At 38.1% G+C, this 19193-nt stretch overlaps 1 protein-coding gene and 1 pseudogene across 3 annotated transcripts in view; one reads left to right on the top strand and one right to left on the bottom strand.

Annotated features, from left to right (window-relative positions):
- Positions 1-19193, top strand: part of LOC150104418 (serine/threonine-protein kinase MARK1 pseudogene) — a 296493-nt pseudogene that overhangs the window by 67792 nt on the left and 209508 nt on the right. The window lies entirely within an intron of this gene.
- Positions 1-19193, bottom strand: part of LOC150104419 (cyclin N-terminal domain-containing protein 1-like) — a 254807-nt gene that overhangs the window by 220798 nt on the left and 14816 nt on the right. For both annotated transcript variants that reach the window (XM_090397002.1, XM_090397001.1), the window contains exon 2: positions 4455-4603. In XM_090397002.1, coding sequence (XP_090253128.1) covers positions 4455-4571 — 117 coding nt within the window. In that variant the 5' untranslated portion in view covers positions 4572-4603. The remainder of the gene's footprint in view (positions 1-4454; positions 4604-19193) is intronic.

Genomic DNA, 19193 nt, shown 5'->3' with positions numbered 1-19193 from the left:
GATCTTGTGGTGATAGTGGATAAGGATCTAAAATTTAGGGTACACATCGCCAAAATTGTGAACACAAAGACTTCTGGGAATGATGAGGAGGACACTGACGTGTAGAAGTAGGGAGATTCTTGTTCCGTTGTATAAGGCTTTGATTAGGCCACACATGGACTATTGTGCCCAGATTTGGTCACCAGGTTTTCAGAAGGATGAAGAGATGTTGGAAAGGGTTCAAAGGCGACTGACTAAGGTAGTTTCTGACCTCTGGAATGTCGAGTATGATGAAAGATTGAAAAGATGTAATTTGCAGAGTCTAGTGGAGAGAAGGAAGAGGGGAGATATGATAGAGACCTACAAGTTGGTAAGGGGTTGTTATAGGATCAATGGTGGAGAAGTTCTACAGAGAATAGTGGGAGATCAGGGGAGAACCAGAGGTCATCCCTGGAAACTGTATAAAGAGGGTGTGAGTAGGGGAGTGAGAGGCACGTTTTTTTCGTTCAGAGTTGTGAGTGATTGGAATGCCTTGCCTGAGAGTGTGGTGTCTGCAAGGAGTTTGAATGTGTTTAAGAAGAAGTATGATGAGATGTGTGTGAGATAAAAGGACCTCCTAGATGAATCTTTGACTCCATGAGGTCTTGTTTAATAATAATAATAATAATAATAATAATAATAATAATAATGAGGAGTGTGTGAGCAGGGTAGTGAGAAGCAGGTTTTTTTGCATGTAGAATTGTGAATGATTGGAATGTCTTGCCTGAGAGTGTGGTGTCTGCAGAGAATTTGAGTGTGTTTAGTGTGTGGTATGATGAGCTGTGTGTATGCTAAAAGGACCTTCTAGATGAGTATTTGGCTCCATGGGGTCTTGGGGTAATAATAATATCTGGGCAACAAACTAACCGCTTTCCCAATGACACTATTATTTTTCACCTTCTACAACAACTTCTTAAAGTTCCTTTCCACATTCTTTGTCTCACTATCCAAGTCATTTGTGCCTACCAGTACCAATAATTCTGATGCCCATTGTATTCTTCTATGCAAAGCATCTGATATTTGTTTTATTGTTTGTCAGCCTGGTTGTCTAAGTGGTTAGAATATCTGCTCTCTAGCCAAAAGACTGCAGGTTCGAATCCCGCTGTGGGCATTGATGTTTGTGATTGGCAATAGATAGCATTGATGTAGATGATGCGGTTGCTGTAGTTGGTGGACTGAGTAATGATTGTATCACCTGTAAAACAAGTCTTATGAACCTTATTTTTAAGAATTTAAAGGACGTGCATGGGAGATACTTAAGAAAAAATTATTAATAGCAATGACAGATTTAATCCATACTTTGAATGAAGATAAAGCAATTTGGAGTCAAAAGGATGATAAAAGGGATAACAGAGGAATTGCAGAAGAAAAAGAGATTATGGAAGGCATATAAAGAGAGAGATGGACAACAATTGCATGTGGAATATAAGGCTCAAGCTATGAAAGTAACTAGTATTGCAAGGTGAGAAAAATTAGAAATAGAGAGGAGAATGGCACTGCAATTCAAGGAGAATCCCAAGTAGTCTTTTGCTATATGGCGAGTAGGAGAAAAAATGATAGTGGATGGATTATCTTGCTAGGTGGAGATGGGAATTAGGTGACCAAACCAGATGACATAGTTGAGCTATTTAATGATCATTTTATTAGAGTGTTACATCCTGGTACTATACACTTTATTTCTGGTGAATAAAAAGAGTGGTGAAGTGTTAGAAGTGATAAAAAGGATGTATTCCAAATACTGAGTACACTAAATGTCATTACGGCAGGGGGAACTAGATGGGATTTCATCATGTTTTAAGGGAATGTGCTATTGAACTGATCGTGCCATTATTTTAGCTGTTTAACGAAAGTCTTGCAATGGGGCAGATCCCTAGAGAGTGGAAGCAGGGTAAGATAATACCATTGCATAAGGGTGGTTGTAAAATGGAGGTATCAAACTATAGGCCTGTCTGCATTTCTTCTGTAGTTGTTAAAATTTTGGAGAAATTGGTGAGAACTCATATACAGAATTGAGCAGATGAAGGTAATATTATTTATGCAGGCCATCATGGATTTGTTAAAGGGTGAGCTTGTTTTAATAATCTAGTTACCTTTTAAAGAATAAGTAACAAAAAAAGTGGATGAAAGTAAGGTATACACTTTCATTTTTTTTTAAATTTTTTTTTTTACCAAGGTATATGACAGGGTGCCACACGACAAGTTGATTTTTATGTTGCATTATAGGGTTTGGATATCTAGTTAGTGGATTAGAGTGGTAACTGACTTTCTGGTAGATATCAGAGTTGCATATGGGGGAAGAGTATCAGGGAGTAGGAAGGTTACAAGTGGAGTTCCATAGGTTCAGTCCTGGGATCAATCTTTATGTCAATGATATTGTCACAGGACTACAGAGAGATAATCGATTGTTTGCAGATGATGTGAACCTTGGGAGGGCTATTAGCAGTAGTGCTGATGTTCTGGCTCTTCAACAGGATTTGAATAAGCTGGAAAGGTGAGCAAATGAATGTTAATGTCAGTTTAATGAAACAAAATGTAAGGTTTTGAAATTTGGGATCCACAGATGGGATACTTCATATTCATTTGGAGGAGTTATGCTGGTGGAAGTTGGAAAGCAAGGGATATTTGAGTGGTTGTAGATAGAAATTTGAAGTTCAGAGGACATATTGCAATGGTTGTGAAGACATTTCAGAGAATTGCTGCAATGTTGAGGAAGACATCGATCAGAAGAAATAAAAGTGTGTTGGTCCCACCATATAAAACTTTGACCAGGCGACATCTGGATTTCTGTGCTCAGATCTAGTCAGCAGGATTTGAAGGGAATGAAGTAACCGTGCAGAGACAGATAACAAAAATGATATCAGACTGTATAATGTTCATTATGAGGAGAGACTGAGGGCATGCAGACTGCAGAGTTTGGTAGATAGAAAACATGGCAGGAGGATATAATTTAGACATTTAAGCTATTAGTGGGTTATTATCATATTAACACTGAAGAGATTTTTCATATAATAAGGGAAAGGAACATGGACAAGAGGTCATTCCTCGAAGGCGCAAAATGGACTGGTGAATAAAAGGGTAAGAAGTAAGTTTTTTTCATGGAGAGTTGTAGGAGCATGGCATGCATTGCCTGAGAGGGTGGTGAATGTGCAGATTTGTGAATGATTTTAAGGAGTGGTATAATAGACTTTGTGTTCACTAGTGTTGACCTCCTGCAATGAGTCGTGACTCCATGAGGGTCAGGAAAAAAATAATAATAATAAATAATAATAAACTTTTCAAATTTCAACAAATTTGGGTGCATGACACTGCTCAAATTTGGGAAGCTCCTGAGATCTTCAGCCCAACAGCTATGACCACCCAGATTAGTCCACTAGGAAACACTGTTTAAGGACTTCAAGCTCAACTTTGGTTCCCTTGCTCTTCAGCCTGATTTACCCAGTGTTATTACTGCTTGCATGTATATATCATAATGTACTGTGGTTCCTGATGATAGAAATTTGACTTTGCAGAAATATCAGAAGTTTAATTAAAGTTATTGTAATTAACATTTAGTATATTGTTTAAGAAAATACATTGTAATTTCTTAAAAAGTACAATTATGAATAGCCAACATATAAGCCTATCTACAGTATATATTCTCATCCCTTTGTTAACCAAATCAGCACACAATACACATATGTAGTCTGATCAAGGACTTATAAAAGAGAACCATAACTCTTTTACTTCTACATGTGACCCTTCATCATTATCATAATCTATTGTAATGTGCTCACATTTTTACTAATGTAACCCCTAAATTTCAGGTCCTTCCATTATCACATGTATATCCCTTATCTCCTGCACCCTTCAAAATTTCTCCACTAACTGTATAATCTGCACTCCATCTTTGTTTAACAAACTTCCAAACCTTAAACTTTACAACACTCAAGTGGCAGCTCAGGTCATTTGCCAATTCACTCTGATTCTCCTGTAAGCTCTGTCTGCAATCCTATCCATATGCTCTCCAACATCTGATTCACAGGTGTAAATGATAGTTCCTATCATCCACACTTTTGACATACTCTCTCTCTCTCTCTCTTGGATCTTTCAAAACAACTCCATGAAGCATGCATCGTTATTAAGTTAATAAGTTCTGATTTACAAATATGCTTGCTCTGTGTACAGAGAATTAAGTTTCAGTCTAAATATTTTAGCAATGAAAATATTAAATGATAATAATCATTTTTCTAGCAAATCAAAAGCAACATAATTTGTAATACAAATTGGTTTCCATTTTTTAAAACTGAATATATGTGAATAAAAACATCTCTCTCTCTCTCTCTCTCTCTCTCTCTTGCTCGCTCACTCACTCACTCACACACACACACACACACACACACTACATCATTAATAAAGTAATAAGCTCTGATGTTTTTATGTAATAGAAATATACTTACTTTGTGTAGAGAGGGTTGAGTTACAGCCTGAGTATTTTCAGCAGTTAAAAAAAATAACCATTCTTCTAACAAATCTGAAGCAATACCACCTTGTTTATAATAAAAATCTGATTCCATTGTTAGTATATATGAAAACCAAATTGAATATCCTGTAATAGAGAATATCAGAAATTAAAACTTAACTTGAAAAATAATAAAAAGTAAAAATTTCATTCCAATTTATAAACATTATACTTGTGAAAAAATTACATTCTTATTTAATCCTTTATCCAAGTATACATAAACAAATTTAGTCGTTAAGTATCTTCATGACTAGGCTATATGTATATAGATGCTGATAATGTGATATAAACTGCCTTATTATTCATAACATAAAGCACATAATGCTATGTATTAAGGGAGGGGGGGGGGGTTACCATCCACACTTTTAAGTTTAATTGTTATTTTTTTTTATGTTGAGCCCATAAATGAGAGGTTGGTTGATCAACCTATAGTACATTAGTACCACATATGGGTAGTGCGTTGGAAAGGAGGAACTTGTTTGCATTTGATTTAAAAAACTGTATATTGTATTCCTTGGGAATCACATCGGGGGGGGGGACTGTTCCACAGTGCAGTAGTTGCAGGGATGAAGAAGGGGGGAAAGAAACTTGTTCTGTGGGTTTCAAGATGCACTGTGAAGGGATGTTGAGCAGCAGCAGCTGCACGTGTTCCAACGAGCTTAGTACTAAGTGAGAGAATTATTGATGCTATTTCAGATGAACATTTCCCGTGGAAATATTTATAGAATACACATATTGCAGAAACCAAACATCTGTGCAAAAGTGGGAAAAGTGAGATAGTAAGAGATGGGTCATTAATAGGTCTAACTGCTCTCATCTGTATTGAGTCAAGCATTTTGAGGGAACTTTTAGGGGCCCCACTCCAAATGTGAGAGCAATATTCAACAGCTTGGCAAATTTGTGACTTGTGTAAGGTTAACAGCTGTTCAGAGATGAAGTAATGACTGAAAGAGAAATACTAGTTTTTTTAGATGAGGATGCAACAGTTGTGATGTGTTTATAGGAGAGGCTTGATGCCAGGGTAATTCCAAGAAGAGAAATCTTATCTTGACTGGAAATTTTGGTGTTGTCAAAAGTAATACTGGGAGAAAATGATTCTTTTCATGAGAAATAAGACCAAACTGGGTTTTATTATCATTGAAATTGACAAGGTTATCTGAACCCCACTGGAGGATGGCTTGGAGATCAGAATTGAGGGCAGCAGAAAGGGAGGAGTGCAATGTGCTGTCATCTGCAAAACTGTGTATTGGGTTGGAGGTCAAATGATGTAGGTCACTGATATATATAGCAGGGAAAGGGTTGGTGAGAGGACAGAACCTTGTGGAAACCTGGCATTAGTTAAATGCTAAGAGGATAAGGAAAGACCTTTATTGATGTCTCATCAATGAGAGCCAGACCCAGGAATATATCAAGGTTGAATTAATGTAGAACTCATATATTTTATTATTATTATTATTATTATTATTAAACAAGAAACTTCATGGAGTCCATAGACTAATTGATGGAGGCCATAAACATTATGCCAAGCACTGTTTCCAATATTTACACAATATCTATTGTACAGCAATCCTCGATTAATGTGTCTAAGGCGTTCTTTAAAACAGGCACATTAATCAAAAACACACTAATCAAATATAATAACCTGTGGGAAAAAGTATAATTCATTCCTCAATTTTCTTTTTTGATCCTTAAATTTTTGTTATAAAAGAATTATGGTATGTCTCAGGGCCTAGTTAAAGGAAAATCATGAAGCTGAAAGACAATAAAACACATTCATAATATAAATTTTTTATTCTATTTCTTAACAAAGAATTGAGCTAACATAGTTTGGTGGGAATTCTGTTTTTTCTTTTCATACAACTGATGGTATGGCCCTATTGCCTCTTCTACTACTTCTTCAAATTTTACTTCTTCTCTCTTCATCAGGATCAGCCTCTAAGCAATGCTACTTAAAAACTTAGATTGTATGAAAAATATTTTCAAATTGTTTCTGTACATTCTCTTTGGCTTGTCAGTGATTAAATTTTCTTCATATTCTCCGGGATCTTCCCGCTGTATACATCTAAATTTAGCTGGCCGGAATCACTCAATTTCTCGGAATGGGATTTAATTAACTTAGATTCATTTGAAAAGCTTCTGAAATTTGCACAATGTGGAAGAATGTGCTTCCAAACAGCTCGCATATTGCTAGCACTAATTTCATTTGACTTTGCGACTTTATAACCAGGCTAAGATTTCTCTGATTTGGCCAGAAAAGTCGTGGAAGGCATTCGCTTCCAAAAAAGGCCGGTTTCATCAACATTAATTATTTGTTGGTCACAATAGCCCCCTTCTTCTACAATTTTCTTCAAAATCTCTGGATAATTTTGGGAGAGGAAGATGCATGTAGCAATAAGGGAATGAAATTTCTAGAATTCTTGAGAGACAAATGTCTTAGGCAACATGTAATAGATGGAACAAGAGGTTCAAGAGTTTTGGATTTGGTTATAGCATTAGAAGAGTTGATAATAACTGAGACGACATCTCTCCCTCCAGTTGGAGAGAGTGACCATATGGTTTTGACTTGGAAAATGAATAGACATGCAGGAGTATCAAAGAGACGGGAACATGTGTGAAATTATAAGGCAGGTGATTATAATAGTCTAAGATGTCAACTTAGGGAAGTTTCATGGAGGGAGGAATTGGAAGGCCAGGATATCATTAATGCATGGGAAATTGTGAAAGAATATTTGTTAGCAGCAATGGTAAGTTGTATGCCACAAGTGAAGAAGAGGACACAAATTGGAGTAAAGTGGATGTCAAACAATATTAAGCAGGAATTGCATGCGAAAAAGAGGTTATGGAAGAGATATAAGGAGACAGGTGAAGAGAAGATGCATGAAGAATATAAGACACAGGCCAGAAGAATGCCTAGTATGGTAAGGAAGGCAAAACTGGAATATGAGAGGAGATTGGCCCTAAGATCCAAAGAAAATCCTAGGGAATTTTTTAGCTATGTGGCCAGTAGGAGGAGAAATGACTGTGGAAGAAATATTGCAGGATAAAAATGGGAATAGAGTGACTGATGCAGAGGACATAGTGGAATTGTTCAATGAACACTTTATTGGAGTATTTCATCCTGGAGGAGTAAGTTTTAATACTAGAAGGATAGAGCAGGTTCGAAATTTAGATGTACAAGAGGAGAGTGTGTTTCAAATACCGAATATTCTGGATGCCAGTAAAGCTGTGGGACTGGATGGTATTTCATGACGAGTTTTGAGGGAATGTGCTAGGAAACTGACAGTGCCTTTGACCTTGCTTTTCAATCAAAGTCTGGCTGCGGGAAAGGTGCCCATGGAATCGAAGAAAGGTAAGATAGTGCCATTGCATAAGGGTGGTATCAGACTGGAAGTGTCTACTTATAGGCCAGTTTGCATGTCATCAGTAGTTGTTAAGATCTTGGAGAAAGTAGTGAGGGACCATATACAGCATTGGGCAGATGAGGGTGGTGTTATCTGTGAGAGTCAACATGGATTTATGAAGGGCTGCTCTTGTTTTAGCAATATGCTAGCCTTTTATAATAAAGTTCCAAGAGCATTAGATGAAGGAAAGGCATATACTGCCATTTTCTTAGACTTAGCGAAAGCATTTGACAGGGTGCCACATGATAAGCTGATATTTAAGTTGCAGCATATGGGTCTGGATGTCAGATTGGTCAACTGTATTCAGGATTGGCTGTCCGATAGTATCAGAGAGTTGTGTATGGTGGGACAGTTTCAAGGAGGCAGAGGGTTACAAGTGGGGTCCCAAAGGGGTCAGTACTGGGATCTATATTGTTTAACCTTTATATCAATGACGTTGTCAGTGGATTGCAAGAGGATATTCAGTTGTTTGCGGATGATGGGAAAGATTATTAGTAATAGTGCAGATGTGGTAGCCCTGCGAGAGGATTTGAATAAGCTAGATACATGGACAAATGAATGGGAGTGTGTTTAATGCAGCAAAATGTAAGGTATTGAGGTTTTCGGGACACATCGATGGGACGCTGCGTACTGTATGGGAGGAGTTATACTGGAGGAAGTAGGGGAGACAAAGGATCTGGGGTTGATGACTGATAGAGACCTGAAATTTAGGGACCATATTGCAAAGATGGTGAAGATAATACAGAGGATTGCTACAATAATGAGAAGGACAGTGACCTGCAGAGATAAAAGCGTTATCATTCTGTTGTATAAGTCTCTGATCAGACCACACTTAGACTATTGTTCTCAGATTTGGTCCCCAGGATTTGAAGGGGATAGATTAGCTGTGGAAAGGGTACAAAGGCAGATAACAAAGATGGTTTCAGGACTGTACCATGTTAGTGGTACAGTCCTGAAACCTGGACTGAGGGAATGTGGACTGCAGAGTTTGGTGGATAGAAGAAGGAGAGGTGATATGATTGAGACTTTTAAACTGCTGAGAGGTGGTTACAGGTTTGACACTGGGCAGTTCTTTCGCTTGGTTGAACAGCAGGAAGGAGTGATGACAAAATGCCATCCCTGGAAGTTACGAAAGGAAACTATTTGCAAGAGGGTGAGGAGTGGTTTCTTTGCATGGAGGGTGGTTGAACCATGGAATGCATTGCCTGATGGAGTGATGAGAGCGAGAACGGTCAGTGAGTTTAAGGAGTGGTATGATAGACTTTGTGTTTCTCAGGGGGGAGGGGGACCTCCCCTTGATGAGTCTTGATAGGTTTTGTGTTTCTTAGGAAGGACCTCCTGCAATGAGTCTTTTGACTCCGTGAAGGCCAGGCCTGAATAATAGTGATAATAATAAAAAAATAATAATAATAATAATTTGCAGCCACCTCCTTATCTGCACTTGCAGCTTCGCCTGTGATTAGAACATTATGTAGGCTATTTCTCTTTTTGAAACGCTCTAACTACCCAGCACTTGCATGGAATTCTTCTTCTTTTCCACCATTGATAGTCCTTTATTTCAAGGTTGCAAAGAGACTTAATGCTTTTGATTTAATAAGGTCAGTGCTTAGCAGAATCTATTTTTGGTTTTAATCTTCAATCCATATAGAAAGAAGTCTCCCTAATTCAGTGATTATAATATTTTGATTTTGAGTGGTCTGCATGCATGATGAACTTGAAGCAACCTTACCTTTCTCTTTGTATTCAGCAGCTTTGCTTAAAATTGCTCTTATAGTTGATTCACCCATTTTTGTGTTCTTGTCCTATCTTTGCCCGGATTTGCCTTGTTCAAGTTTTTCTTCCAATGAGATTAATTTTCGAATAATTTTCACACTTCCACTTTTTTGCTCACTAATTCTTTTACTCGTAATTAAAGGTTGGGAAAATACTTTAAAATAAAAAAGTAAGGAAAACAATTGCAAAGGAGGCACGAGATATGATCTGCCAAATACTATGTAATTAGCAGATGGCATAAATTTTGGAGGTAAATTTGGAACATGGTGTACATGGAAATAGTACTCTAGAAGCGAGCCCAGCAGGTGGAGAGAATGTTGCAAGTGGGAACGTTGAATGTTGGAAGCATGAATGGAAGGGGAAGAGAGGTGGCAGACATGAAGAGGAAGTTGGGCATTTTATGCATGCAGAAGACAAGGTGGAAAGGGGAAAAGGCAAAGGAACTAAGAGACGGGTATAAATTGTTCTACTCTGGAGCAAATAAAGAGGGAAGAAATGGTGTCGGAATTGTGGTATGTGGCAGAATGAAGGACGAAGTACTTGAAATGGGTAGGAGGAACAACAGGATCATGCGAATGAATCTGGGTCTTGGAGACGAGCAACTGGTCATCTTATGTGTATATGCCTCACAAGTTGGCTGTACAGCAAAAGAGAAGGATGAATTCTGGAACAAGCTAGATGAAGAAATGAGGGAACTGGAAGAAAACGAGATGGTGATTGTCGGAGGAGACTTGAATGAAGACATAGGGAGACAGAATAAGGACTGTGAAAGGGTGCATGGTGGCCATGGAGTGGAAATGATGAACCAGGAAGGAGAGAGGATTTTTGGACTTTGCAGTAGCGTTTGATCTGGCAATTGTGAACTCCTTTTCTGTAAGAGGGAAGAGCATTTGATAACATTCAGAAGTAGCAATAATAGTTCACAGATTGATTACATCTTAAGGGAGTAAAAAATTGTAGGTAATCCCAACAGATCAGGTGGTGCAGCAACACCGGCTACTGTGCACGGACTTTAAAATAAAGTCGAAGATAGGAACCCTTGGAAGTCATGAGAGGAAGAAAATTAAGTGGTTTCGCTTAAAAGAAGAGGGTGTGAGGAACCGTTTTAGGAAGGTGTTAGAGAGGATTTCAGATGGACTAGAAAGTGTACAAGACTGGTGGAGACATAATTCCAAAGTAATTCTAAGCTGTGCAATTGAGGTGCTTGGTGAAACATCTGGAAAGATTAGAGAGCAGAAGGAGGGTTGGTGGTGGAATAATAATATACAAGATGCAGTGACGGCTAAGAGGAAAGCAAAGCAGAGGTGTGACGAGTCAAGAGTGGAAGAGGACAGAGAGGAGTACAGAGGAAAAAAAGCGAGAAGCCAAAAGAATTGTTGCACAAGTGAAGGCTATGGCATATCAAGACCTTTATGATCAATTAGAAACAAAGGAAGGACAGAGAAAGATTTATTGATTGGCAAAATGTAGAAATAAGTCATCAAAGGACATCGTACATGTGAAGCAGATCAAAGACTCTGGAGGAAGGGTATTAAGGAAAGATGTGGATATAAGAAACAGATGGAGAATATACTTTGAAGGGCTTTTGAATGAAGAAAATGCAAGGACTCCCAGAGAAGATGGAGAGCCTAATGAGGGGATGGTGCAGAACATTAATAGAGTGGAAGTGAAGGAAGCCGTAAAGAGGATGGTAGGCCCTGACAGGATCCCAGTGGAGGCATGGAAGGCACTAGGGGAAGAGGGAATTGACCTGCTGTGGGACCTGTTAATAAAAGTTTGTCAATAGGAAAATATAACTGAGGAATGAAGGGAAAGTACTCTTGTCCCCATCTACAAGAGTAAAGGGGGATGCCCAAGACTTTAAGAATTACAGAGGAATAAAGTTGATGCCCCACACAATGAAGATCCTAGAGAGGGTTCTTGATGGAAGACTGAGGAAGGAGGTGGAGATTGCAAAGGAGCAATTTGGCATCATGCCTGGTCGATCGACGACAGATGCTATCTTTGGGTTACGACAGATGATGGAAAAGTTTCGAGAGAAGCAACGGGAGCAACATCTGGTTTTTATTGAAATGGAGAAAGCTTATGATAGAGTGCCAAGGCAAGAAGTTTGGAGATGTTTCAGGGAGAAGAAGGTACCAGAGAAATATTTGGCTATTGCAGGAGATGTACAGAAATGTGAAGACAAGAGTTTGAACCTTCCCAGGGAGAGACAGAAAGTTTTCCAGTGACAGTTGGCTTGCATCAAGGGTCAGAATTAAGTCTGTTACTGTTTAATATTGTGATGGAAGTGGTGATGGAGGAGGTGAAAGAAGAAGCGCCTTGGACTATGTTGTATGCAGATGACATCATGCCATGTGCAGAATCAAGAGAAGAAGTGGCAGCTAAACTGGAAAGTTGGAGGAAAGTACTGGAAGAGAGAGGTATGAGACTGAGCAGAGGTAAGACAGAGTATATGTGTTGCAAAGTGGATGGCAGCCAAGAGACAGATCTAGAGCTGGAAGGAAATGTCATCAGGAAGGTCAGTGACTTTAGATACTTAGGTTCAACAATGAAAGAAGATGGTGCGGCTGAGAAGGAAGTGGGATGCAGGATACAAGCAGGATGGAAGAAATGGAGAGAGATGGCTGGAGTGCTATGCAATAAGAGGGTACATCATCAATCTTAAAGGCAAAATCTACAGGACAGTAGTGAGATGTATGCTATGGAAACTGTGGCTCTGAGGAAAAATAACATCAGAAGGATGGAGGTAGCGGAGATGAGAATGCTTAGGTGGATGTGCAGTGTGACCAGAAAGGATCGTCTGAGAAATGATTATGTAAGGGGAATGGTGAAAGTTATGAACTTAGGAGCAAAGATACAGAGATGGTTTGGTCATGTGATGAGGAGGGAGGAAGAGTATGAAGTAAGGACATGCAGATGGATGTGCAAGGGAAGAGGAAGCGTGGATGGCCAAAGAAGAGATGGAGGGAGATGGTGGAGGAGGACTTGAGGATGAAGAACTTGGATGTGGCTACAGCCCAAGACAGGTGGTTGTGGAGGAGACTCATCACAAACAGTGACCCTACTTAAGTGGGAAAAGCTGCAGAAGAAGAAGAAGTGTACATGGAAATAGAATAGTATGCCATTAAAAAATAACTTTGTAAAATGTTTTAAATCGGTAACTAAATTATTTCATCCTGGTGAGTGATTTTTTAAAATAGTTAGCCATAAAAAATGTATGGATAGAAAATTTTTAAAATCTGTAACATTTATTTTTAAGATGTATGTGGATGCAGTAATTGAATTTTAGAGATGCATTTCTACTACCCCTGTCTTTACTCAACTTCCAGGGATAATCCCTTGTTTTACAACTTCTAGACAAGTGCTGAAACATTTCCCCTTCATCAATCCTATAAAACCCTTTAAGTAACTTAAATATTTCAGTCATATCCTCTCTTTTCCACCTATCAACCAACTTCTGCAGGCCATACACTCTCAATCTGTCCTAGGGAACATTCTACAAACAACACACCATCCTGGTTGCTTGCCTCTGAATCCTCTCCATCACTTCCTCATCCCTAAAAACCCAGGGAGACAAGACCTGAGCACAGTTATTCAGATGTGGATGTATCAAGGCCTTATAAAGAGGAATTACAACTTCCTTATCTCTACTTGTTAGTTTGTTCTTAAATAGCCAAGTAATCCTATTAGACATTAGCAATCTTAGCAATATGTCCTCTAAACTTCAACCCTCTGTCTACCACCACCACCACCCCTAAATCCCTAGCCTCATCTATTTTCTGGAGTACATTTCCATCAATGTTGTACATATTGTAATCTTTGTATCTCAAAAATGCATAACTTTATATTTCTGCACATTAAACTGATACCATTATCTTTTCTCCATAATGACAGCATGTTTAAATCATCCTGCAAGTTCTCTACATGACCTTCATTCACTATTACACTGCCCAATTTTGCATCATAAGCATATAACTGAATATTTCCTTTCAGGTTATTTCCTATATCATGTACAAATTAAACAGTAATGGTCCTAGCACTGAACATTGTAGTGCACCTCTAGTCTCATGCTTTCACCTGAACTCTGCTTTGCCATATACCACTTTTTAATATCTGTCCAGCAACCATCCTCTTATCCACATAATCAGTGTTGTATCCATCCCCATTTGTTCAAATTTGTGTAGCAGAGTTCGATGTGGTATTCTGTCAAATGCCTTTGCAAAATCCAGCAGAATCATCATGTAGCCATTTCCTATATCCAACTCAGCTCTCACTATTATAAAAAGTTAGTAAATTACTAAGGCAAGACACTCTTCACAGAGCCATGGTGTTCCTCATAGAGTATCATATTCTTATCCACCTATTCTTGAACTCTTTTTGACCATTTTTTTCAGTAGTTTTACCACCATTCCTGAAATACTGATTGGTCTATAATTTGCCACTGCAATCTTAGAACCTCCCTTATACAAGGGAGTTATTTTGCCCTCTTTCCACTCCCTTGGAACTCTACCAGAGCTGAGACTTAAATTAAATAGCCTGGTCAGAGGCATTGCCAGTTCCCTTGCACATTCCCATAAAATACAAGCGAATATGCCAGCTAATCCCACAGCTGTATTTACATTGAGATTCTGCAATATCCTAAGAACCTCCAATTCATTAACCTCTGTTCCCACATAAGTTTCTGTAATTAACATTAATCTCACTAGAATGATATACCATTGTAAAGTGGTCACTTATAACTCAACTATTTTATTTGCTTCTGTCACCTCGTGACCATCAGCACTCATTAAAGCTATTCTTTCATAATCATTTTTCCCTTCCTTACCATACTAATCACCTTTATTACCTGAGACTTGTACTGTTCATGAGTTTGCTAGTCACCCTTCTCCTTATATATCCTCCACAGCATCTTCTTTTTCTGCAGCTCATGCTTAATGACATTTCTCATCCAACTAACTCCTACCTGATTGACCTTAGGTATAAAATTTAATATTGCATCCTCTAGATGCTCTACTGACATCTTTCCTTTGCAGGATTTTATGCCATGGCACAGCTTCAAGCTTCCTCCTAAGCTTGTCATAATCATCTGCCTTGTAGTTCCATATACCCCTTCTTGACAGAATATTCATCATGTTTTACAATTTCCCAAGTCATGGTTACTTTCTCCAATGGAAGCCAATGTGGCCACCTTGGTTAAGAGCTATTCTGATCTTATGATCATGCCCAATACTCTTGTATAATGAGTTCTCTCAATTCAGTGATCTCGTTTGATCACTGAAGTTAAGCAAACCTGAGCCCAGTGAGTACTCGGTAGGGTGCCCATCTTGGAAACCTGGGTGCTGCTGGCACCTAGTCCGCGCGGTTAGCCTAGTGGCTTTGCGCTTCGCAACCATATGCCTGGGGAAGGAGTGTCCTAGGTTCGATTCCCGTCGGAGACGTGAGGAGCTGAAGGATCTTCCTCAGTCATAGCCAAGTTAGCCGGTCTTGGGCGCGGGCAGTAGGGTTTTTTCCGCCAGTTTATCTGGTGTTTTTCATCCCGCAAGCAGGCAAACCGGCCCCTTGAACACACAGGGATACAGCCAAGAATACCTTGAGGCATAGGAGTGACCATTCTATCCTCGTATTTCGGTTACGAAATCCAAGCATGCTTGGAAGGTTGTGGGCCTTAAAGGCCTGTTAAAGACATTGGGGAATCACATGCTGCCTCAAATAATTATCTCTCAGTAGGTATATAAATTCCATTTCCTTCTGGCCATGAGATCTCTCTTACTTCCAATCTATACCTCCATAGTTGAAGTCCCCCATAATAATCACTCGAGCTGCCCTCACTATACTAATTTGCTAATACATGTTTTCCAGATCATCCATGGAATCCCCTGGCCTATAGCAGCAAGCAAATGTATATTTCGTCTTATTGGCCATGATCTCACACCAGACTTTCTCAGATGAACAACTATCCTGATTTTTTAACGATATTTGTGACATAATGATTATAAAATATATACACGTTTACACAAGAATAATATTTAATTTGCCAAATATTTCGGTCTGAATATTACAGACCATCTTCAGTGGCTACATAGGAATAGTTTTAAAAAACAAGGTGGAATACGAACAACTGACCATTCACACATAGAACGAGTCGCGTGATGTCATATTGCAAAGTATTAGAAGAGTAAACATTTTTAAAGTCATAATTAAAGATATTAATTCAGAAATTCATGTAATAACATTAGACTAATCTTAAATAACATTAGACTAATATAGGAAATTTATATTAAAAATAAATAAATAAATAAATAAATTAATGTGTTATCCTGATTAAACTTTCCCAAATTTTTGATATAGATATACAATCATTACGATTCAAGTTAGGACATTGAAGTAAGGCCTCCACACTTTCTTTAAATAAATGTTCAAATTTGTAGCGACATCTGTGTAGGAGGAGAGTCTTGGACCAAAGGATGTTGTGGCTTGTTTCTAATCCATGCTAAGCTAATCCAGATTTCTCGGGCTTGTTGCATTGAATTGATGATTGATGCTCTTAAATTCTTTTTTCTATAGAACGTCCAGTTTGTCCAAAGTAGGAAAGATTACAGTTACAAGGAACTTGATACACACCAGGTAGAGACAAGGTTGAGCGTTTATCTTTAGATGAAAGAAAATGGGTAGATAATTTGTTAATAAATTATCTATTATTTATTAACAAATTATCCACCCATTTTCCTTCATCTAAAGATAAACGCTCAACCCTGTATCAAGTTCCTTGTAACTGTAATCTTTCCTACTTTGGACAAACTGGACATTCTACAGAAAAAAGAATTCAAGAGCATCAATCATCAATTCAACACAACAAACCCACGAAATCTGGATTAGCTCAGCATGGATTAGAAACAAGCCACAACATCCTTTGGTCCAAGACTCTCCTCCTACACAGATGTCGCTACAAATTTGAATGTTTATTTAAAGAAAGTGTGAAGGCCTTACTTCAATGTCCTAATTTGAATCGTAATGACTGTATATCTATATCAAAAATTTGGGAAAGTTTAATCAGGATAACACATTAATTTATTTATTTATTTTTTTTTTTAATGTAAATTTCCTAATTAGTCTAATGTTATTTAAGATTATTACATGAATTTCTGAATTAATATCTTTAATTATGACTTTAAAAATGTTTACTCTTCTAATACTTAGCAATATGACATCACATGGCTCGTTCTATGTGTGAATGATCAATTGTTCGTATTCCACCTTGTTTTTTAAAACTATTCCTATGTAGATGGTCTGTAATATTCAGACCGAAATATTTGATAAATTAAATATTATTCTTGTGTAGACGTGTATATATTTTATGAACAACTATCCTCCTACAGAAATGACTGCTAATCACCATGTAACATTAAAGGAAAGGACTGTCTCATTATTTGTGTATTACTGAAAGTAAAGTTAAATTATCTGAGATCGTTTTGTGAAAGAAAAGTTAAGAATGCATTTTGGTGATATTGAAGGTGAACAGATTGTCCTTGAATGATGGTATGAAGATCAAATGTTTAAGACACTGGTTGAAGATGATCTTGTAGTAAAGGATATCCTTAATATTCATTAAGGTCATCCTTAATGAATGGAGAGTACTATGTTCACCAAAGTGATGAATAGGATTTGTGGTGATTAACAGCAGGGCAGGTTATTTATGTATGGATGAAACAGAGTAGGTGATAAAATATATGATCACTGCCATTGGAATTGGAATAAGTGCCAGATAAGTATACAAGATAGTAGAGACAATACAGGACAGGGATTAGCTCTGGAGCACAATATTTAAGTACCATTGAGAGATATCATCAAGAGAGAAGACTTTTTAGTGTCAGAGTTGTTTAGTATTCTTCTGATGTCTTTTTGCCAAAAAACTACAGAAGGTATGTGACATGTGATGCTCAGATTCTATTATGGTAGGTGATTTACCTTGGTCATCTACTCAGCAGTTGGAGGAGGAAAAGTGTGATGTCAGGAAATCTTGGGGAACTGCAACAGTGATGCAATCTAGATGAGAGACATGGAAGTGCAGGTGAACAGATGTTTTCTGTTATGGACCTTTATGAAATCAGATTTAGATTTTCCAATGACTGTTTTGGATTTACTGCATGCTTCAGCATAGGCTGAGCATGTATTAAGCTGACTATAGCTATCTGTGCTAAGCTGAGTTTTTTCTTCGACTTCTTTAGGAAACTTTCTATTGAATTACTGCCTGGATGAGAATTTTGGGTAGAATGAGGAATGAAGGCCTTTATGCCAGTGAGGATAATTTCTATAGCCTAGTCAGAGTAGATGTTTAGGCCAGAAGCAGAACAAATAGTGAAACCTTGAAAACGAAGAGTAGAAATTCTGGAGGTTATTCTACATGGTATCTCTGTAGTGCCAAAGGACACAAAGTTCACAGTGGCTGGAAGAAGAGCATTCTGTGAAAAAAGACATACACAAGATTGAGATCTAAGTTACTGGAAGTCAAGGTGACATCTGTGGTATAGTATATCTGGAAGGAGAACTTGCTGAGAAGAGATCAAGAGTACAGGGAGAGTGAAGAGAGTTATCAAGAATTCAGGTAGGTAGATATCTGATTTGCATTTTGGTCTTATAGCAAAAGTTTCTGCATCTCATCCAGCTTGGTCAGTGGTGTTGGAAAAGAGCAGTCAGTTGGAGTTGTGAAAGTTAAGTTCACCAAGGAAGAAGAACTCATGATTTGAATAGCTGGATTGCAGATAGTTGAGAATGCACAGAGAGACAGGTAAAGATGTCAGAGTTGTTTCCAGTCTAGAGACTGGTAGTAGCAAATGAATGTTTCTAAATTGGGCAAGGGTGTCTTGAGCCAGAGGAATACAAAAGCAGGGGATTCTAAATTATAAAATTCTCTGGCAAGCAACATCAAATCTCACAAAGGCTCAGGTACTACACCTCGTAGCAAAAGGAACTGTGAAGTATGTAATTAAGACATTGAAGATGGACTTCAGATGCCTTTTACAGAGGAGCCTCAGAAGGTATACTCAAACTACTTAGATCAGTTGGCCTATAAGTGCTCTTCCTTCCTATCAACAAGATACCTACTTTTCTAGGCTCAGCTAAAGATAAACTTGTGCCTTTAGCCCACCCAGGAGTGTATCAAATTCCTTGCCAGTGTAGATTATCGTAATTTGGCAAAACAGGTAGATCTACAGCCATACATCATGATGAACATTTAGACTACATGAAGTTCCATGAGCCAGAGCAATCAGGACTTGTTAAGCACACTGTAAACATAGGACACCTAGTAATTTTGAAGAAAATTAAAGCTCTCCATAAAGGTGATAATCTCTTGGAATGTTTATAAAAAGAGAGTTGAGAGACTTTACTATCTCAACTATCTAAATAGAAATGATGGACTTAAATTATCCCTCTTATGGGAAATAGTTCTTCTTCATCCAAGGTTTTCATCCTTCACAAATTCCAGAATTAACTTAAATTTA

Source organism: Typopeltis vanoorti, chromosome 8, assembly GCF_054136105.1.
Source record: "Typopeltis vanoorti isolate ZY-2024b chromosome 8, IOZ_Tvanoo_1.0, whole genome shotgun sequence".
Classification (NCBI taxonomy): Eukaryota; Metazoa; Arthropoda; class Arachnida; order Uropygi; family Thelyphonidae; genus Typopeltis; species Typopeltis vanoorti.
The sequence above is the reverse complement of the archived record's forward strand: the minus strand, read 5'-3'. Positions and strand labels throughout refer to the sequence as shown.